The 23,807-nt window shown below is 41.1% G+C and overlaps 1 protein-coding gene and 1 pseudogene across 5 annotated transcripts in view; both read left to right on the plus strand.

The window, feature by feature from the left end:
* Nucleotides 1-23,807, plus strand: part of PALLD (palladin, cytoskeletal associated protein) — a 410,231-nt gene that overhangs the window by 7,606 nt on the left and 378,818 nt on the right. For all 5 annotated transcript variants that reach the window (XM_070415445.1, XM_070415446.1, XM_070415448.1 and 2 more), the window contains exon 2: nt 8,129-9,094. In XM_070415445.1, coding sequence (XP_070271546.1) covers nt 8,205-9,094 — 890 coding nt within the window. In that variant the 5' untranslated portion in view covers nt 8,129-8,204. The remainder of the gene's footprint in view (nt 1-8,128; nt 9,095-23,807) is intronic.
* On the plus strand, nt 3,104-4,365 carry LOC139011389 (protein Jumonji pseudogene; annotated as a pseudogene).

Genomic DNA, 23,807 nt, shown 5'->3' on the forward strand with positions numbered 1-23,807 from the left:
CACACACACACACACGCACACACGCTATATTACTTCTCTCTTTTTTTCTCTCCAACATGCTATATTACTTCTCTTCTTTGACAATGGAAGAACTGTCCCCTTCCAACCTGAAGCCATCTATATATATATATGACTAATATACTAAGTGTCTATCCAACCGGTAGCTATGATGCGCATTGACCACCAGAGGACAGATGCTCAACACAGGAGCTGCCAAGCTGCAGTGACTTGGCAGCAGCGGTTCTTGGGTGATGCACCCCGGAACCAGAGAGGAGGGAACCCGATTCCTTGCAGGGCCACACAATTCCACCTATTGCTGGGGCACTGTCAGTCCCAAATCTGGTTTACTGAACACTTGCATTTGCGTTCCACACCCTGTACAACAGCAACTTTGCAGAGTGCCCTCTCGCACTCCGGGACCCCTCTGGGGATGTCAGAGAGCTGGTTTTGACCAGATCCCCGCAGGCCAGGCTGAGGGACCCTAGCTGCCAGAGGGACCCCACTCACCCTGCAGGTGCCCTTCGAGCCATGGCGCCACTCCAGGTGCAGCCAGCTGGCCAGAGAGGGACCACAGGAGATTGGCTCCAGGGTAGGTCTGGCCCATTTAGCCCAGTCCCACCCCACTGGGGGGAGCAGGCCTAAGCCAGCAATTAGACATCCCCCAAGGGGTCCTAGACTGTGAGAGGGCACAGGCCAGGCTGAGGACCTCCCCTCCCCCTGCACATAAATGTCATGCACCGGGCCTCTAGTGGGCTAATAATTCCCAAACCAGCTCTGTTTTCCCTTCTCAGGGCTCTGGACCACTATGTCAAATTGCCTTCCAGTATCAGCACCAGAGTTCCAGAGTTCCCTCAGATGTGAAAGTGCAAGTCAAAATTAAGCTGCTTTTTTTTTTCTTCAAAACTTGCTCTCCCGCCTTGTATTAAGTGAGTTATTGGCACCATCCACCCCACTGTCTGAGTAAGAAATCTATAATCCTGCCTCTGCATCATCTCTTCATCCAATCAATCGTCAACTTCTGTCCTTTCTATTGTCTATGAATTGGTTGAGTCCTCTGTTTTCCACCTCAGTGTCACCTGTTCACACTTCCATCATCTTTTTTATCTACTATCAATTGTGTTCCTTAGTCGCAAACAACAGAAATATTCTTTGGTCAACTTGAGTGCAAAGAGATTTATTAATAGGAGTTGTGGCAACTCACAGAATGAAGCCAGGAATCTATGCAGGAGGCAAGACCGCAGAACTGTGCCACAAAAGGGCTCCTGTGTGGCTATCCCTGCTGCCAAAGCTGGAGAGTTCATACCACAGCTTCCATCTCCAACCCCGGATACCCCCCTTCACAGCTGCCACTGCTGCCCTGAACACTCCACGGTGCTGCCTCTGCTGTCACCATGTGTGTCCAGCTGTCAGAAAGGTTTCACCAGGGATCCTGCTTCCAAGTCCAAGAGATGGATGCAGTTAATTGCCAAGTCCAGGCCATGTGCCAAGACTTATGCCCAGGTTCCAAGGTGCTGGGGAAGCAAATATTTGGAGATTTTACATCCCTTTCTGATACATAAACTCAGTTTCTCACTGAGGCTCATAATATGAGGAATTATCCAAAACTAACAAGGTTCAGATGGTGGGCAATCAAAAATAAAACAGTGAGAAACACACACAACCCCTAACTACTACAGACGCCTCCTCGTGCCCTGACTCTGTCTCCTGCTCAGGCTCCAATCAATATTGTTTCTTAATTGCAAATCTGGGATGTTTTTCACAGTCTTCTTTTGTCTCCTGTGCATAGGATAAAATTCAAGCTCTTCGCATGGCTTCAGGCCCTCTCTGACCCACTCCTGCTTTCTAACCTTATTTCTGGCTATTTTCCCCATCTCCAGGTGATTTCTGTTTAACGGAACCTCTCTGAGTTATCTGAGTCTGCCATACTTTCTCGGGGGTGCAAGACTGTACATTCAGGCCCTGCATAAGGGCATTTTGGTCCATGACAGACTCTGAAGTGGTCCCATAGGACTAAAATGGAGTTGAAAATTTTCTATGGCCTAGTGATGAGGAAAGCTGTCATAAAGTCTTAGTGTTGTAGCTTAAGGCATTACTGTTTTTCCCAGGATCTCAGTCAATCAGTAGTAATTGGCTAGAAATGCCTGGGGCACTCACCTGGGCCCCATAAGCTTCCCACAGACATCTCTCTTCTTTCCAAGCACATTACACCTGGCCCAAGCCTGTGGCGGGGGAGGAGGGGGGGGTTAGGGAGGGTGTTCAAGACATTTATTTATATATTTTTTAATCCTCACCTGAGGATATTTTTCCATTGATTTTTAGAAAGAGTTGAAGGGAGGGGAAGAGACAGAGAGAAACATCAATCTGAAAAAGACACAACAATTGATTGCCTCCTGCATGCACCCCGACCAGGGGATCGAGTCTGCAACCCAACTACATGCCCTTGACCCTTGACCGGGAATCAAACCAGGACTCTTCAGTCTGTGGGCCAAGGCTCTATCCACTGAACAAAACCGGCTAGGACCCCTGTAGTTCTTATTACGATTGCAAGACACCCTTCTGTGATAAACTATTAAGAAACTTAGAAGAAGAAAAAAAGCTTATAACTTAGAGGGGCATAAAGCTAGTTCTTAAATAGAGGGCTGGGGGGGGTGTGATTTGTGGGTGGGTGCCTAGGGTTTGGAGCACTCACTCTTTATTGGTGACTTTAAAACATAAGGGCAAGAATTTAAAGCATCAGAAGAAAAATTAAAAAAGCAACCCAAATGGTCAGTTATCGAATTCAGCCAACAACTAAAACAAAGGCGACTCAGTCACAGCAGGAGGCACCTGGCTCTTCATCTAGTCCTGTGGCTGTTGTTTATTCCAGATACCCTTTGTTGAAGCACATGCCTCTCTGAGAAGGATGCCTCTTCGAGGACAAAGGTGTCCTCAGCTACTTCCACATGTGTGTATAGATATAAGGGAAGGCCTGTTTAAGAACTTTTCATGGAACAGTGAGAATCATAAACCTGTGCCTCGTTAAGGAGCCCGCACCAGCTGAAATTAAGTAAAACTGGCGGTTCATGGACAAGAAGGCCTGCCACGTGACAGCATACTGTGAGGCATGGTGGACATCAACACACATCAGACCCGGGGGAAAACCAGAACTATTTCCAAGGTCATCCCCAATGACACAGGGTCACATCGGTGCTACGCCTGGAATGACAAAAATGTATACACACTTTAACAGCTGATAACTCCCTTAACTGTCGATCCTTTTCAGGTTTAACTAATTTGAAATAATGGGTAAAGCTTGACTAAGCTTTGAAGAAAATTTATCCTAAAGTGCCACCAGACTATTTTTTATGAGGACATATAAAAGATAAAGTTTATGGTACAAAACCGGCAACAGTCAACGAATTGAGGGCGCACAAATAATGAACAAAATTATTCTTGGTGTTTGTGATTCCATTGCTTCGCTTTATCAGCAGTGCCTTGACCAAAAAAAAAAAAAAAAAAAAAAATTCTGTAAATGCTTTTAAATTTTGAAAAAACTGTATGTTAATAACACTGACTTTATAATCATTCAAAGTGTGTATACATTTTTGGGACCTCCTGTATCGGCATGGTCTTTTGTACCTCATGCCGGACTCAAACCCAAAACCACCTTCCCTGGGTTTACTACTTACACATTGGTGCTGCCTGCACTGGGCATTGCAGTCCTGCCGAGGAAGAGAAAAAGCTCCAGGACGTGGTCCACACCCTGCCGCAAGCCAAGGGGACCCCAAAGCTGCAGGTGCTGGAAAGCAAAGTCATGGTCTCCCCAGACAGGCCCTGCAAAGAGGGCATCAGGGTGCACAGGACACTGCGCCTGAGCCACGGCTTCATCGATTGCTTCCCAGGATCCTTTGTGTCCCAGGCGTGCTGCAGCTGCAGCGCCTCTGAGACTGCGCACCTTGCCACCGCCCAGTGGACAAGTATGCACTTCCAGATGCGCAAGGACATGAAGCCCCGCCTTCTAGCAAGGCCGTTTTCCATGGAGACATTACTGTACCATATTGCACAGGCAGAAGCAAAAAGGGAAAACGGCTCCACTCTTAATACCATCTTGGCCCCTTCCGGAGGAGCTGAGGGTTGCAGAGCTGCGGCAGGGGAGGCGGCTGTTGGAGGCTGGCCTCTACTCTCTGGCAGCCGCCAGCAACAGCGATGTGGAGGATGGGAAGAAAAAGCCTCCGAAGAAAAATGTTGCAGTTGGAGACTTCAGACAGGAGGTGCCAGATCTACCGGCGCTTGTGAAACCTGTCCACGGTGGGACAGGAGAATAAAAATGCGACTGTGCTCTGCCAGGGGTGTGCTCTGTGCCCCGTTGTCCCTTCTAGATGCTAACACAGCACTTTGTTCTCTCACCACAGCACTTGACACACTACTAAAACATACATGTTTATTACTTATTTGTGTCCTTTATAGACAATTCAATGAGGGCAGAAACCTTGTCTTTTCCAAATTATATCTGAGTACCTAGCACACTGCTTGGCATGTCCTAGATACTCCACAAATATATCTTGAATGGGGAATTCTCTTCTATGTGGTATATCTATTCCAGAGTCTGTTTCAAAGTAATCACTTCAGAATCAAAGGTTTTGTTCTCAATATTTACCTGGACTTTCAGCTTAGCTCCAGGTGCGGTTGACACAAAATCGTTAGATAGGACTAAGGTCTGAAGGTTTGGACCATTCTTACTAAAGGCTATTTTTGCTAAAAGTGAAAAGGTAACACGGTATTTTGCAGACCAGCTGTAAACCGGATAAGCTGAAAGGAACACAACCTGATAAGTGTAGCCAACTTCAAAAAGAAGAAATCAACATGTAATTGACCAAATAGTGTATACCAACACTGGCTAAGCCTCCTTCTGGGAGGCAGAGGTGTGGATATGAATTCCTTATCTCCTTTACTTGCTGCAAAAAAATTAAACTACCTTGTGACAACCATGTCTTAATTTTTAATAGAGCACCCCAAGTGGTGAACCTCTTGAGTTCAGTACTAAAATGTTCCCCAATCTCTATCAGTACTGAGTTCAGTAGAAAAAAAATGAATGAAAACAAAACATACTCAAATATTCAGAATACATTGAATATAGCTATTCTCCATATATAGGCTATATTTAACGAATTATTGAGGAATCAGGACAGTTCCATCGGGGAACACAGACTGAACAAAGGAATCAGAGTAATGTTTCGGTTGATAAAGAGGCGGGCAATGATGAGATCACTCTAACGGATTTATAAGATTTACTTGGACAACAGTGGGAAATACGGTTCAGTGGGTAGAGTAGGACTAGAATGTAGAGAATCTCATAATTCAGGCTCAACCAAGTGAGTCATCTTTCTAAGTGGACATCTAAGACGCAAGTGTAACATTCAACTAAAGGAGATATGGTGGGTTCCTAATGAGCTTCAGGATCTCTGGTTACAAACCTTCTGCTGAATTAGTAGATTCCGTGAATCATCCTTATGTGGCAGCAGGTCCTTGAGGTGCATTTCTGGGACCTTCTATGTAATGCTTTTTGAGATTAGCGACTTTCAGGGGCCAAAAAAATGCAAGCTGACTCTCTTGGGTCATGTGAGAGAAAATAACATTACACTTAATAAAAGAAAATCTCATTACTCTAGGCCAGTGGTTCTCAACCTTGGCTGCACATTAGAATCACCTGGGAATCTTTTTAAAATCCTGATTTCTGGGCCTCATCCTCCGGAAATTCTGTTTCTTTGTTATGGGGTGGGGCCACAACATTAGTAACAAAGAAACAATTTCCGGAGGATGAGGCCCAGAAATCAGGATTTTAAAAAGATTCCCAGGTGATTCTAACGTGCAGCCAAGGTTGAGAACCACTGCTCTAGGCAGAATCCCTAGATGGGAAATTGCTTCTAAACAAGCAGTTCCATTCTAGCCTCACAAGGCATACTTTACTTCCGAGAACGAATGTCTCACCAAGTTCACTCCCACCCAACTTACAAAGTTGAGTTTCACCATACCCAGTAAGCCTCATTTTATTGATTTCCAGACTCAACTGTGAGGCAAAATTACTTAGGAAGTTTTCTAGAGTTTTTTTTAAAGACTAGTTTATTGATTTTTAGAGAGAGGAAGGGATAAGAGAGCAACATCGATGCAACATCAATCGGATCCCTCTGGGCATGCCCTCGACAGTGGATCGACCCACAGTCCAGGCATGTGCCCTGACCTGGAATCCAACTAGCAATTTCTTAGTGCATGGGATGATGCCCAACCAACTGAGCCACACCAGCCAGGGCAAGTTTTCTAGGTCTTCCCTCTATCATTCTATGAACAATATGTAGAAAAAGGGCAGTACACTTAGAGTAATGAGAGAGTCACTGCCTCACAATATTTAGTTCAAAATGCAGTGGAAGTTAAATTGATGCCCAATTATTTGGCAGGTGTCAAAACACCTTTTATTTAATGCTGGTAACATTCCTATGTAAATGTCCTATTCAGGGCACATAGTTCTCTCACATGTCTTTGACGGTAAGATAGGCTCGCATAGCAACCAAGCTCTTTTCCTTTTCCTTTGACACCCTAACCAAATTCAAGGTTATTTACATATTATTTGTTTAATGTATTCTCCAATCCCCCATCTTTACCATACCACATGACTTTTACCTCTTTAAATATAAGGATTGTGTTAGCCATCTGGATCAAGGGTCGGCAAACTTCAGCTGCTATGCCAAAGCCATCCTACCATCTGTATTTGCATGGCCTGCAAACTAAGAATATTTTTACATTTTTAAACTGTTGTAAAAAAATCAAAGTCAAAAGAAAAATAATGTGTTTGACATGTAAAACATAAAATTCAAATATCAGTGTCCATAAATAAAGTTTTATTGCCACACAGCCATGCTTATTTACTTATGTATTCCTATGGCTGTTTTGATATTCCAATGTCAAATTTAAGGAGTTACAATAGAGACTGTACAGTGCACAGTCAAAAGTATTTACTATCCGGCCCTTACAGTTTGCCAATCCCAGTTAGAGCATGACTACACTTCTAGCGCCTGAAACTTTATAAGTGATTATTAACTATGTGTTAAATTAACTGTTGAATTAGTGAATATGAAAGCACATGGCTGAACAAAGAAAAGGATGAAACAATAAGGTTTCAAATATTTCATTGAAAGCTTAAACTAAATGAAGATTGGAATCAAAATGTACTTTGTGGTTATTTTATAAACAGGGTCAAATTTACCAAAAATATCAGTAAGTTACTAACCTCCTAACATTAACGTAATTAGAGTTTTCATAAGGCCTATAGAGGGATGGGAAGGGAAGGAGGCTCTGAGTGACTACTACACTCATAGTCACTTATAGCGCCTACTGCAAATACCATCTTCTTGAATTATTCAATGCTGGTTAGTAACATACTCAATATTCACTTGCAGGGCAAATATTAAATTAAGATGGTAAATACAAGTACACTTAATGTTTCTTAGTTAATAGAACAGATTAAAATTATTTTTCAAAGACTACAGTTGACTCTTGAACAACATGGGGGTTATGGGAGCCAACACCTCTCCTCTTTTGGAGTTGAAAATTCATATATAACTTTTGACTTCCCCAAAACTCAACTCCAGTTGGACCTTTGCATCAGGGGACTCTACCAACCATGGATAGAAAACAGTCTTTTCCAGTCTGCGGCTGCGAATCTGCTTTTGGGAATCTATAGTTGGGAATCATCTACAGTTGGGAATGAGAAAAAGCTGTTTTCCACCACAGGTTTGTTCAATCTGCAAATGCCAAACTGAGAATAGGTAGGGCAGGCCGCATTTAAATGGAAAAACAAAACAGCAACAACAAAAAAACACTCAGTTCAACCCCATGTTGTTAAAGGGTCAACTGTATACAGGGTGTTCCCCCAAGAAATGTATGCACACTTTAACAGCTGAGAGCTCAATTTTGAAAAGGAAATACATTTTAATAAACTCTGCCTTTATAATTATTCAAAGTGTAGGTATACATTTTTGGGGACCCCCCATATTTGTTTACCTTAATGTTTCTCCCAATTTGTAAATTAGTAGTATTAGGCTAACACACACAAAACATTACCGCTCACAGCAATTCTGTGTATGTTGTCTTTCAGAACAGAAGTAACCTGACTTCCAGTGTCTCTGGCCTTCCTGTGGAAAGCAGACAGGGTGTATGAAGACTATTCAAATATGTCAGAGACTTCCTCCCATGACTCCTTCTATGATTCCCTATCAGACATGCAGGAAGAAAGCAAGAGTGCTGACTTCTTCCCTGAGCTCTCCGCTTTTCTCAGCCAGGAAGAGATCAACAAGAGCCTTGACCTGGCCCGGAGGGCGATAGCCAACTCCGAGACAGAAGATTGTGACTCGGAGAAGGAGATCTCGCAGATTTTCAGCACCTCTCCTGCAGGCCTCTGTGAACACCCTTCCCGCAAGGAGACCAAATCAGGAGAGCCCACCTCCTCGGAAAGACCTCCAGATAACAGGCCAGAGCAGACTGAGGGGCTCTCCTCCCAGGGCTCCAAGAGGAAACCTGCCCTCTCACCCCTGCTCGCCAGACCCAGCTACATCCGGAGCCTCCGAAAGGCTGAAAAGCGCGGCGCCAACACTCCGTGCGCAGGTGGAAAGCCCACACCGGCTTATCTGAGTGAGCCTGGCTCCCAGAGCCAGCTGTGTGACAAGGCGGCTAATTTCATCGAGGAGCTGACATCCATATTTAGAGAAGCGGCCAAGCCGAGAAACAGGAGCCCAAACGGGGAGTCCTCGTCACCAGACAGTGGGTACCTGTCTCCCAAAAATCAGCCGTCAGCCCCGAGGAGTGCCTCTGCCAGCCAGAGCCCCACCGAGGACCAGCAAGAAATGGAAGCGGAGGTCAAGTTACCCGAAGCCAGGCCCTGCTACCCGGCAGACCGGGAGGAGGAGGTGCCCGGCGGTAGCATCCCTCAGCCCCAGCCCCAGAGCGCACCCCACTTCTCCTCGGCCCCTCGCTTCATCCAGAAGCTACGGAGCCAAGAAGTGGCAGAAGGAAGCAGAGTTTATTTGGAGTGTCGAGTCACTGGAAACCCAGCTCCTCGAGTCAGGTAAGAATGTTTTAATGTTGAATCGTAAGAATGTTTTAATGTTGAATGGTCAAATGAGTGGTGTTGAGTTTTGATTTTGCTTTCATGTGGGAGGAGAAGAGGGTTCCTGTCTGGTTAGCCCTCTGGAGCCTGAGGTGTTGTTTTCAGGTACCTGCAAGGCGAAAGCCATCCCAGAATTGCAAATACTGTTGACCTCCGTGTCCCTGGTGGGTGGGATATACTAGTATTTGTTGTCATGAACCACCTAATACCTGGGGAAGGCAAAGGACCGGACAGGCATAGAGAGTACAAACAGTTTGTTATATTGGACTTTGGAATTCATAACAGCCAGGGAAACTTAAAATGTGCAACTGAGTTACTCAACGTACTGTGAAAAGTGTGTGCCTGATTGGAATGAGTTGCTGAAGATGGCTGACAGTGTGGCTAAAGCTCCAAGTTGTCTGGGGATACACAGACGAAAGGCACAGGTGTACCGAGGCCAACCACAAGAATAGCCACTGAGTGTATAATCTGGTCTAAGCCTGGGCTCAATTGGCACATTTTCACTTAAGATAATCACTCCCACACACCTTTGTGCAAGCAAAGAGGGCAGAACGTTCCTAACAAAATTAAACCAAAGTGGGAACCCTACAGTTCTGTTATTTGCGCACAGGCTGCACACACTAGAGCCTGGGGCCCAGAAAAGAGTAACAGTTACATGAGTGTGCAGTTAGTTGGCATCAATAAACACATCGCCATGTCCATTATAATTTCTATAAATTCTTCCTCCTTCATTGCAGAGTTTATACCTTCTGTGCAAAAGGTTAAGAGGAGGGACCCTGGAGTCAGACTGCAGGGTTTCCAGTCATGGCCCCACCTTTTGACCAAGTAGGCAAGTTATACTCTGGGACCCAGTTTCTTCATCTGTGAAATGGAAATCCTAATAATACCTACTGAATTCTATTTCATGATGCCTAAATACAATAATATGTGAAAGAGTAAAACAAGGCCTTGCACCTAGTGGCTCTACATTGGCATCACCTATTCTTTTTATTATTTCTCATTTCTTAAGTTCATGTGCCAAAATAAAAGTAACATTTCAAGCTAGGATTATACTGTAAAAAAATAAGCCATTTATTTTCAAAGTTTTGCTTTTATTAATGAGAAGTGTTTTACCGAAATTACATAAATATTAAAAAGTAAATTCAAAATTATGAAATTTGGAGAAATTATAAAGGACATCATTGTCTAAAATGCATTGATATAGTATTTCACAAAACACAAACTTTATTCCTCATCCTATATCCACTAATAGATAGTTTGCTAGAGTTGTTTGTTTGTTTTGACAAATCATTGCTCACAAAAATGGTCTAAGCATTAGCATAACTGGCTAAAAAGTGGTATAATTAGAGGCAGGGAATTTTTTTCCCAACCAGTTTATTCAACTAATTCTCCCTAAGTCAATTTTTACAGTAATTTGACTGTATTTCTTTTAGAAACTGACAGCAGGGGGCAGTAATAAACTTCTTAATGGGTTCATTCAATTAAATATGTCATCCTAAATTCTGTCATTTTAATACTTATCTTTTCCATTAAAATATGTCTTATAGTTTTGTCTAAAACAGAAATAAAAGTGAGTATTTCTTTTGGATTCTATTTAAAAATTTTTAAAACCCACTAACCTTGGGAACAAATCATTCTTCATTAGAAATATAGTCACATGTCAAACAGTTCCACAGGTTTTCAAACTACATATGACTCCATTTACATTTACCTCCAAAATAGGCCCCTTCCAAATGTATTACCATGGCAAGTAAGTATACCACTCCCTTTCAAAAATGACAAAAATCAACCCATTTAACATCAAAGGATTAATTCAACTGTACCAAAGTTCACGTAACCATTTGGTGATTTTAGGGGCCATCAAATTCCTGCGCCTGCCTCTTTTTTCTTTATGGAAACAGGAAGGCATTAATTTAATTAGTAGCTACAGAATTATTAACTAGTTTTCTCTGGTCATCTCTCTGTCCACCAAAGCGCAGGACCAATGTTCATTAGTCATTACAAGTTGTGCTCTTCTTGAGTGATTAAGTTTTGATGAGAATGCTCCATTGTTTAAATGACCACAGTTAGCTGATCATTTTTATATCCTTCTGAGTTTGGGGGTGTTGCGGGGGTTTGGATGGTTTTCGTTTGTTTGTTTGTTCTGTTGGTTGGTTGGTTTTTGAGGGGCAATTAAATGTGCATTGGATTCTCTTAATTTCTGTTCTAAAGATACCGGTCATGCCATGGATCTGTAAGTGCACCAAATGCCTAAGAATATTCACTGAGTTCCTTTTCTGCATGAGACATGGCAGTCTAATGAGAAAATCATCTTTGAAGGAAATTTTGTGTAAGGAATACCTTTAAGAAAGAGTTGCTGCACTGGGGCATTTTAGAACCTGACTCATACTGACTAGTCCAGGGGACTCGGAAGTAGAGATTCGGTAGACCTATTGATTAGTAGGCCACCTCCGAAGGTCCCAGAAGCAGGTGACAGAACTTGTGGGGAAAGGCCTCTATAAGCAGAGGCCCAACAGACCCTGGCTGTTCATTCAGTGTTGAGAAGTTGGCAGCTGTACGGGAGGTGAGTGAGGTGTGGTGCAGTTGTCATTGGTAAAATTCAGAGTTACTTAAAAATAATGCACCACAGGAAAATACGGAAGCAGGTATCAGGTTGCAGATACAGGGAGGGGACTAGAGCACAGGGAGAAAATTCTGCCCTTTAGGCATTTAGATAAGTAAAGGGCAAGGCTACTTACTGATTCAAAAGGACAGAGCAGGAAGTAGAGACTTAGACATGACTAAATGAGGCAGGACTTTAGTAACTAAACTTGTACTGGGTCCAGAATAGGGAAATAAATTGCTAGACTGACAAGGCTGGGCTACTATGCTGCTGGTCTGGAGTTTCTTAAATTTTGCCTAAATAGAAAGCATTTGGTCTGGGAACCTGGACATAGTGAAACTCACAGATGTAGATGAAGTAGCCCCAGCTAAAGGAAAGATTAATGGGAACAGTAGGATCAAAGCCAGGCCAGTCATCTCAAGACATTTCTACGTTATGTACAATCATCCCAGAAATATAACTGGCAGAAGATACCTGTTATCATCATAAATAGGACTGAAAAAATTCTATTTTCCTCCTCTGTTCTTGCATAGTTCCAACAAAAATTCAACAAAAGAGAGGAAAACTGATGGAAGAAAAGCTTATGTGTAATTGAAGTTATATACAATTTAGATAACACTCAGTTTATACAATTTAGACACTACTCAAATTATAGGCAAATTATTGGTTGACAATTTTAATTATTACATTAAATTTTTAAAAGTCAGAATTTCTCTACATCACTCACCTTTCCTGTTCTCAACTTTAGTTAGTTGGGGAAAAATTCATAAAGGATTTTATGAATTTTAGGAGTTTAAAATTACCTATAGTAATTTAGAAAAATAAGGCCTTATGTTTTCAGTTTATATTTAATATTTTATTCTGGTAACCATATATTTTAAAGCATGTAAATAAAAGGAAACTAAGATTTAAATTATTTGCCTAGTAACAGAAAATAATTATTAGCTGTAGAGACTGGACTATAACTCAGGTTTTCTGATTCCTGATCATGTCCTGTAGTGATTCCAAGAAGATTTAACTACTGTCACTGTTGTTTTGTTGCTTGTGCAAGGCTTACTCACAAGCTCCAGAAATAAAGATAAGTGTAATTGATATGTTAGAAAATCTCTTAGGATTGGAATTCATATTCTGAATATCTTTAAAGAAATGGTGTCCTAATAATTTCCATGATATTGTTCTATATTTAAATAACATAGCAATTTACAGTTTATCTCTCTCCAATAAGTTAATACTATAAAACAATTCAATCACTCATATAACTAACTCCAAACAAAACATCATTTCTAATTTATGAACAGTAATCCAAACCATCCTTATATTCAAATTACATTGTAAGGTAAATATGAACATACTCCTAAGGAAAAAGAAATCTATTTTAAACACCCTCTCTTTGCAGTAAAAATGGGATCTAGCAATAGTCCAGCCATGTTTAATATTCTAAGTATAATTACTCATAGCTAATCATAACATGCCTATTAGGTTGTCATTATTAGCTCAGGAAACAGTCAATTAATGTATATATAAAAGCAATTAAATAATTTCATTTTATAATCAAAACTCAGCATGTCCAATGTCTCCAATTAGTTTACATTAGCGAGACTTTGATCATCATCAAAGGCCAGAGCAAGAAGATTAGCCATATCAAAACTGCAATGCTCTCTGTAGAAATTTCCATCTCCTCCAAAGAAAATAGAAATATATACAGGCTGCTAATTTGCTTTTCTTACTAATGTCATGTGGTATATGTGGTACCTGACCGGGTATCAAACTATGACCTTCTGGTTCATAGGTCGACACTCAACCACTAAGCCACGCTGGCTGGGCTGGCGTGGTTCTTTTAATGAAACTGTGATCACAACACAGTGCAAAGCAATCCAGTGCCTTCTCATCTCAGTCAGAGTAGAATTTATTGTCCTTAGAAGCATCAATAAGGCCCCATCTCTCTGACTTCATCTCCTACTACTCACTCACCCCGTTAGTCCACTCCAGGCACGGCAGTGTCCTGGCTATATTCCAATGTGCCAGGCATGCTTCTGTCTCAGGGCCTGTGCTCTTGCTGTCCCCTCTACTCGGCATGCTCTTTCCCCAGATATATGCTGGGTTGGATTCTTCATCTCCTTCATACCTTTCCTTAAGTATCACCTGCAGAGTATGTAGCCTTCTGTGACTACCCTATAATCCTTCTATGACTACCCTATGTAAAAGAACAGGTCCTACCCACCACACTCTATTCCACTCTCTGGTTTTGTTTTTCTCCATAGAACTTACCTGACGCGCTCTACATTTTACTTGTTTAATTTTGTTTGTTTGTTTTGTCTGTCTCCCTTGGTAGAATATAATTCCTTGAATATAGGGACTTCCATGTGATTCTTACTGCTGTGTCCCCTAGGCCTAGAATGGTGCCAGGGATGTAATAGGTGTTCAATAAATATGTGTTGAATAAATAAATGAATAAATTCCACTCCTAGGTGTATACCTGGAAGAAACTTTTGTTCATGTGTACAAGGGTACTTCATAGCATTGTTTTAAAAAAACCGGAAAGAACCTAAATATTCATCAAAAAGAAAATGGATATCTCTTTGAGATAGTGATTTCATTTCTTTGGACATACACCTGGAAGTGGGATTGCTTGATCAGAGGGTAGTTCTATTTTTAATTTTTTGAGGAACCTCCATACTGTTCTCCATAGTGGCTGCACCAGTTTACCTTTTTACCAACAGTGCACAGCATTCCCTTTCTTAACCTTCTCACCAGTGCTTGTTATGTCTGTTGTTGGATGAATGGATAATGAAAATGTGGCACATACCGTATTTTTTCACGTATAAGACACTATTTTTTTTTCTAAAATCATTAGACTGAAAATTGAGGGGCATCTTATATACGGAAGTCACCCTAGGAGGGAGCCCATACCTTGTCAAACAGGCTTCCTCCAATCATGAGCCTTATTGTTACTGACTTCAGCTGATGCCTTAATTGGAGGTGGAGGTGGAGAGTGCGCAGATGCAAAAGGGACCCTAGTGTTCTGAGCCCAAAAAGATGTCAAAAAATAAAAAGATAAATACCGGTAAGCGATTGTCTTACTCTGCAAAATTCAAACTGAATGTAATCAGCTATGCAAAAGAGCATGGAAGTAAAGCTGCAGAGAGACAATTTGGACCTCCTCCCACTGAGGGTAGGATCAGACAGTGGAGAAAACAGGAAAAACAACTCCTTAAGATGCCATAAAAGAAGAAGGCCTTAAGAGCAAAACCAGCACAATGGGCAAACTTGGAGCAGAGGCTAATGACTTGGACTATGGAGCAGCGCCAGAGAGGCTTATGTGTGTCAACCAAGCTTATTCAATGTCAGGCAAGAATGTTTGCAAGCAAAATGAACATTGTTGATTTTACAGAAAATGAACATTGTTGATTTGGCAAAATGGTGCTTCAATTTCATGAGGAGAGAAGGGTTAGCCATGAGAACAGGAACAAAGTTAGCTCAGAAAATGCCACCAGTTTATCTGACGTCAGCTGATGCCGCATGGATATCTCACATATATAGACGTGACTCAGAAGACAGCAGTGATACAATAGAAGTTGGAGAAATTGATATGTCTGGAACTAATAGTGATGAAGAAGAGAGTAGTGATGCAATAGAGGCTGAATCAAGTGATATGCTACATAATATCATAGTACTGGTATGTAAACATTACCTGTGGTAATTACTAAATAAAAATGTGTTCTGTTTTATGTTTAAAATATTGATTTCTTAATTTTAGGTTGGAAAAGTTGGGGACATCTTGTACATGGGGACATCTTATACACGGAAAAATATAAGATATATACACACACACACACACACATATATACATACACACACACATATACATACACACACACACACACACACAGTGGAATAGTATTCAGCCATAAACAGGAAGGCAATCTTGTCATCTGTTACAATGTGGATGAATCTCGAGGGCATTATCCTTAGAAAGATAAGCCAGACAGAAAAAGACAAATGCTTTATGATCCCATCCATATGTGGAACCTTTAAAAAGCCAAACTCATAGAAAGAGAGTGGCATGGTGGTTGCTAGGGCTTGGGGAATGGGGGAAATGAAGAGATGTTGGTCAAAGGGTAGAAATTTCCAATTCTAAGATAAATAAGTCTGGGAATCTACTGTACAGCATGGTACTATAGTTAACAATACTATATTATATACTTAGAAATTGCTCAGAGAGTAGATCTTAAATGTTCTCACTACACACACACACACACACACACACACACCCTTATAATTATGTGAGGTTATGGATGTGTTAACAAACCTTATTGTGGTAATAGGAACATCATCACACTGTACACCTTTGACTTACACAATGTTCTATGTCAATTATATCTCAATAAAGCTAGAAAAAAAGAAAAAATGGATGAATTGTGATGTATATTCATATAATAAATGAACTAGAGTTTCATGAATCAGGATGTCTGAAACTCACAAACAATAGCAATATTAAAAGGTTGCAAAAATGCTTAGATTGCATGAATACATTTATGCATATGAAGTTAAAATGGAAAAGCAGGACTATTTCAGGGTTAGGCATATAGTAAGCATACACTATAAAAAAATTCATAGGGATGACAAATACTAAATTTCATTTAGTGGTAGCCATAGAGATGAAGAAGAATGTGATTGGTAAGGTAAGGGGTATACCCAAGGGCTTCATCTGTGTTTGCAATGTTTTATATCTGAAGAACAGTAGTAGAGACACAAGTGTAAATTATTTTTATTTTTATACATATTGAAAAATATTAACTTTTTTTTACTCTGCCAACCCAATTTTGTATTTGACATCTTCATAAGCATTATTCATAATTAATGGCATGATTTACTCCTTAAACATCATTGAAAAAGTATCTTAGTGTTAAGCAATGCAAACTGGATAGGTTGGCTCTTAGCCATTTGCCCTTGTGAGTTATAAGTTAATCAACGTGGGGGTTGTTCTAGTTGTATTTCATAGCTTTTAAGAATGTTCTTGTTTTTCCATAGCTTAGTTGGAGTGTTGTCCTGTACACCAAAAAGTGGTGGGTTCAATTCCCAGTCAGGGCACATACTCAGGTTGTGGGTTAAATCCCTGGTCAAGTCATGTGCAGGAAGCAACCAATTGATGTTTTATAAGAATGTTCTTGTTTTAAATTAACGATGTTATTAATAGAATATTATATATATCCAGTCATATACCAAAGATCTTTTATGGTATGGTCTTCCCAGTTTATTGGCTGTAGAGTGTATAAAAATTTGTGTATGAGTTTCTTGTTCTTTTTTTTCTTTTTAATTGATGACTGTTTTTTATATTTATATATGTATTTTTTATTTAATTTTTCCACCACCTTTTATCCCCTCTATACCTTCTACCACCTCCACCCATTCCCCTCCACCCCTGAAATCACCACATTGTGGTCCATATCCATGAGTTCTCTCTTCCTTTTCTTTTTTTTTTTTTTTTTTTTTGCTTAATCTCTCCAACCTCCCCGCCCCAACTCCCTTCCCACCCCCAAGCTGTATGCCTGCTCTCTATCTATGAGTCTGTCTCTATTTTGCTTGGTAGTTCAGTTTGTGCTGGGGTTCAACCCCAGCAGGTCTAGGGGTCCTCAAAGGTGTGGACAGAGTCGGCAAAGAAGGAATGACACAGAGACAGCCTTCAGTTGATCAGCAGCCTAGCCAGGATCTCTAGCCAGGATCTCCAGCCAAGTTCTGGTCAGGATCTCCAGTGAAGTTCTGGCCTTTATTGTCTTGTTACATCTGTATTTATACCAGTTGATTTTAATCCTGTCAATTTCTGTTGCAAAGGTTAGGGCGTTTCTTATCTCCATTCCAGGGAGTAAAGATTATGTAGCTTAAGGATGATTGTTTGTAGTTAAAGTGATTAACTACCCGCCTGGCACTTAGTTAAGGGGTTTTATCCCCTCCCTAACTTCAGGGAAAAATCCCTACCTGGGGAAACAACCTTTCTCGGAGTGGTGACCTTGGTTAAAACACATAGCGCTAAGGGGAGCAAACATATTAAGAACAGTATGCTATATACGCCAGGTCCCTTGAAACATATGCTGTGCAGGTGTTTCTTTCCTGCAGCGACTGTGTCAAGCAGCAAGGATGGACCGGCTTCTGGCAAGTTTGTTCATTAAATTCCACATGAGTGAAATCAAATGGACTTGTCTTTCTCTGACTGGCTTATTTCACTTAGCATAATGCTCTCCAGGTCCATTCATGCTGTCACAAACGGTAACATTTTCTTTCTTTTTACAGCAGAGTAGTAGTCCATTGTGTAATGTGAGTCTCTCATTCTTTTTTTTAGTATTTTCTTTTATTGATTTCAGAGAGGAAGGGAGAGGGAGAGAGATAGAAACATCAGTGATGAGAGAGAATCATTGATTGGCTGCCTTCTGCACACCCCTCCGGGCATGTGCCCTTGACTGGAATCGAACCTGGGACCCTTCAGTTCACAAGCCAACGCTCTTTCCACTGAGCCAAACCGGCTAGGGCAAGTCTCTCATTCTTAATAAAAATTTTCTACATTTAGACACACACATACATTTACACATGAGGTACCTTTTTAGAATTAGCAAAAATCTGAAGATGAACAAGAGTCGTATATGAGTCTCACCAACCTATTGCCTACCCTCCATCATTGTATTTGAGTGAGTGATAGAAGCAAACAAAATGGGCAGATTCCAAGGGAAACACTTAATTTTATAGTTTCCTATTTCTCACTCTTTTATCATTTCATTTAATTAGTTTTTAAATATTTTGTCTTCTGTGTACATTTACAGTTTTTTATATTTTACAGAGGACAACAAATATTCTCTAGGACATTAAATTGCCATTGAACTAGAAACCGAAGGTGATTAAGCAACAATGACACCTCTGTTTTCACTAAAACCAAGATGCAGGTTTATTGCATATTCCTCCACGTAGATGATTTCTGTGAGTTAATAAATTAAAGGGATATTACCTATTATGCTGTTTTGTCCTCTTTCCTATTTTTTTTTCCATTTTTCCCCTCAATCCCTGTTTTCATCCAATATCTACCCACTTGTAATTATCCCTTGAAAAATGAAGGCAAGTCCGGGGTGGGGGGTAGGGGTAGGGGAGGCTGGGGGCAGGTCAATGGGGAAACAAAAAAGGAGCCATGTATACTATTTTTAATACCTTAAATAATAAAATAAATAAAATAAAATAAAATAAAGAAAAATGAGCTGTACCTCTACAATACTTTAGCTGCCAAAAGACCATCATTAATACAAATACTGAATCTGCTTCTACAGACCAATGAGTGAAATGGACTAACCCAGTATCACTGAGCCCAGGAAATATTGCCCCTGAGTTGTTGTTTAATGCTTTGAACTTTACAGAGTGATAGCAGCTGCCTGGCCACCTCTTCTTGGTCAACCCATGCCACCATGATGCTGTGACAGCCCCACAGCACTGTAAATGATAATGCTGCTAGTACTTATATCTCAGTGAATCAGGAAGTGAGCTTGATATTCACAGCAGATGTGAAATATTACTATGGTCAGAAGTTTGAACTGATTATAAAAGTCACTGGTATCTAACTGTGAAGTAGCAGTAGCCAAACAGGAGTGTCTGTTCTAAAACATTGAATCTATCATTTCAGTTTGCATCTCAATGGCCAAATTTCTGGATTTAATAAGAAAATCAATCAATAAACAAACACCAACATAAATTTTCTTAAGAAATAGAGGTAGTCACAGAATTAAAAATATGCTTGTGCAATAAAACATATGTATTTTATGGAACAAACAGTAGAAGAACTTAGTAACTTACAATACAGACTCTGGAACAAGAGTGTGAATCCTGGCTCTATCTCAGATCACTCGGGTCACCTTTGCCAGTTATTTAACCTTTCTGTGCCTCAGTTTCCTTGTTGGGAAAATGGGAATAATAAGAGTACATACCTCTAGTGTTACTACGAGTGTTAAGTCAATTACCATGGGAAAAGAGTTTAGAACTGTGCCAAGCACATAGTAATATCTTAAAAAATATTAAGATTATTATTATAAAGTTATTATTATTATTAATTATTAAGTGGTCACCTTATTATTTATTGTCATCAATTTGGTATAAACTCCCAGACCCTACCTTCTCAAAAACCTTTGAATCTGTTTCCTTTCTTTAAAATCTTCATTCTACAATTCTCTTGTGTATTGCTAAGTATTATTCACAATGGTATAGAGCTTATGGAAAGGGCACACTTCAACATTATAGGCTAAAAAAATGTATAAGGAATACAATATATCTTGCAAAGTGCTTCTGACCCTGTTTGGACAGTGAGCCCTACATTTGTATCTCAAGGTCAGAATCATGGCTGCCATGGAAAACAGGGAGAAACTTTCCCCTGGTTTCTGTCTATTGTCATTCTCTAGAAACTTTTACCTCACTTGGCCCTCTGTCCCTTCACTGCAAGGGATGGGATCAAAGCCAAAGAAAAGTCATTTCTCTCAATCTCTGCCCCTCCCTCCTACAACTAATTATCTCCCCACCCTTTCTTTCTAATCCTCAAAGCTGTGAAGGTCATCCTAATTGTGGATTACAGTCAACCAAAAGAGAACAAAAAAGAAAAAGCCTTCCAAAAAATCAAATCTCTTTGACCATTGTTTTCTTGCTGCTTTTTAAATGGTTTAGCAATTTTCCTGAGTTTATTTCATGGTTCCTTGTCAAATATTTGCTAAAGCCAATTGAAGTGGTTCCCCAACACTTTAGCCACTCCCTGGTTTTGTATTCCAATAATTTCAGCAGGAAGAAAATGAAAAATAATTTAAGTAACAAATGCAGGCTTCTCCCCCTCCCCCCAGCTAGATTAAACTGGCTTTGATTTTTGTATTTTCTTTCTACTAAGTATTATACCATACATCCAAGTTCTCAGAAGAAAAAGAATGTGCTTGTTGGAAGTTTAATTTATTGTTATGCAAACTACTGTGAAACAGTTGTTCTGAAAGAAATTGAAGTTTCAGATGCTTTCACACTCAAATCTTTTCTGTAGAGTTAGTTACTTTAAGTACTTCTTGACAGGTTTCTTCATTTGCCTTGGGGCAATACCACATCATGGATCACTGAATCTGTTTACACATAATTACAGCAACTTAAGAACTGCACTTAGACATTGCATTCTTTTGACGGTTTCAAGGAGCTATTTTATAATATCTCTGTAGCAAGTACAACTGTAAGTCTGAAATTTGACACAGCTGACGAAGATGAAAAAATTTCCTATGAGTTGGTGTATTTAAATGATGTGTAGCAATAGAAATTATTTTTCCTATTTAATTTTAATTTGAGGCAAGAAACAGTGTTATATTTAATATCTGCTGGAATAGGAGTAAGCTGCTAGTCACCTGAGCACTGATGGAGGAAACCCAATCAGAAGTCTTTCCCGGAAGAAAGATTATTAATTGCAAGTGGAAACTGTTCTCTTGGTTATGAGTTCTAACAGTGAAGTCTGGATCTGTATAACAGCATATGGTAAATTAGGCCACAGAAATGGTTTCCAATCACTTGTTATACAATCCACATGTGGGCCAGGAAACTTAAAAATGCCCGAAGGAATAAGGATTTTTTTTTTTTCTAAGGTGACAGCTTTTAGCCTTGGTTGCTGGAATTGGAGAAGTATTTTTTAATAGAAAAAAATAGAAAACAAGTCTGGGGAAAAGGATTTCCAAATAGTGGAGGAGAATCTTCAAAGAAGGAGAAGGTGGGGAGAAGAGGAGGTGAAAGAGAAAGGGAAGAAAAGTAAAGGGGAAGGAAAGACAGGAGGAAAGGAGTGAGGGGGAGAGAAAAAATTTCACATTTGAAGATAACTAGTTCTTCCTTTAAGAGTGTGTGTGTGTGTGTGTGTGTGTGTGTATTTATACTAGAGGCCTGCTGCACAACATTCATGCATTGGGGGGGGGGGGGGGGGGGGGAGGTGTCCCCTCAGCCCAGCCTGCGTCCTTTTGCAGTCTGGGAGTCATCAAGGGATGTCCGACTGATGGCTTAATTGGACATCCTTAGCACTGCCACAGAGGTGGGCCGCTGCACTCGGCAGCCGTGAGCCAGGCTTGTGGCTGAGCAGAGCTTCCCCTGTGGGAGCGCACTGACCACCAGGGGGCAGCTCCTGCATTGAGCGTCTGCCCCTTGGTGGTCAATGCACATCATAGTGACCAGTCGTTCCGCCATTCAGTCGATTTGAATATTACCCTTTTATTATATAGTATATGTTTTTATATATTTATATATATCTATATTGATATCAATATAGATATACTAGTGACCCGGTGCACGGATTCATGCACATTGAAAGGAAATTAATTAGAAGGTGGATGGTGGGGCAGGACTGGGCTAGATGGGCCAGACACGACCTGGAGCCAACCTCCAGCAGTCCCTTCCTGGCATCTGCAGTGTGAGCAGGGTACCTCTGACTGGTGGGGTCCCTCGGCCTTGCCTGTGGGAATCAGGCTGAAATTGGCTCTCCAACATCCCCCAAGGGGTTCCGGAGTGCAAGAGGGTGCACTGCAAAGTTGTTGTCGTACAACTTTGGTGTGGAATGCAAATGCAAGTGTGCAGTAAACCAGATTTGGGGCCAACCGTGCCCCAGCAACAACATAACCCATGGCCAAAGATGGAATCATGCAGCCCCACAAGGAATCAGGCTCCTTCCTCTCTGATTTCAGGGTGCATCACCCGAGAACCGCTGCTGCCAAGTCACTGCAGCTTGGCAGCTCCTGCATTGAGTATCTGCCCCCTGGTGGTCAGTGCACATCATAGAGACCTGTTGGATGGTAGGAGGGACACTTAGCATATTAGTCTTTTATATATAGATTTTTATCGACATATATATATATATATATATATATATATAATTTCAGAAAGGAAGGGAGAGGGAGAGATAGAAACATTAATGAAGAGAGAATCATTGATATGTTGCCTCCTGCATGCCCCACACTGGGGATCAAGTCCACAATCCTGGCATGTGCCCTGACCAGGAATCAAACCTTGACCTCCTGGTTCATAGGTTGATGCTCAACTACTAAGCCACACCAAGTGGGCTGTTTCTTCCTTTAAGAGCCAGAAATCTTCATAATTTTTACCATCATAGAAGGTATCACAGACCAATTGCATTAACAGAGAATGTCCCAATTGTGCTTATGCATAGAGAGGTCAATAGATGTATACTTGGTGAAGTCTAGGACGATACGATAGAAATGTACTGTTTCAGTTTTGGATTTTGAACCACCACAGACAAAGAATAAGAATTTTCCGAGGAGAAACCAAGATGGCGGCATAGGTAAACACCAGAGATTGCTGCCGCAAACAACCACTTCAAAAATACAACTAAAAGACAGAACAGACATCAACCAGAACCACAGGAAGGCTGGCTGAGGAGAGACTCTTCAACTAGAAGGAAAGAGAACAGCATACCAAGGCACAAAGGAGGTGCAGTGTGGAAAATACAAAGGTGTGGAGGTGCGTGCGCAAAGCGGGCTGGTGGCTGAGGGCGCGGTTGTCATTTTCAATCAGGAGGGAGTCTCAGACTCTGAGCTCCAGATCTGGGCGAGTCTCTAGGGACTCAGACTCAAACGGGAGAAGTGGGATTGTCTGGCATCAGTTGGAAGGTGAGGGCAGGTTTCTCTCCGAGGTTTGCAGCGGTTGCTGGGGTTCTGAGAAGTAGAGCCTCTGGGAACGGGACTGAGAGCAGCCATAACCGCTCCCTCCCCCCGCCCTGTTGATCCCACCCCGCCCAAGCCCTGCGCAGAGCCATTTGCCGGATCGCCTCAGGCAAAGGCTAGATTAGCACCTCTCCAGAGGACAGAAGTTTTCCCACTGCAGTTACAGCTGATTCTCACAGCCAATCGGCCTGGTGGTTAAATCCCTCTAGTATTAACTACAACAATCAAGGCTTAACTAGAAGAAGACTGCACACAAAGACCACAAGGGGGTGCACCAAGAAAGGATAAAAAATGCGGAGACAAAAAAACATGACAGAAATGGAGGATATAGAGCTAAAAAACGCAATTTTTTAATGTGCTAATAATG

The sequence above is a fragment of the Myotis yumanensis genome, unplaced genomic scaffold (genome assembly GCF_028538775.1).
Source record: "Myotis yumanensis isolate MYYU_CA2020_CCGP unplaced genomic scaffold, mMyoYum1.0.hap1 SCAF_5, whole genome shotgun sequence".
Taxonomy (NCBI): domain Eukaryota; kingdom Metazoa; phylum Chordata; class Mammalia; order Chiroptera; family Vespertilionidae; genus Myotis; species Myotis yumanensis.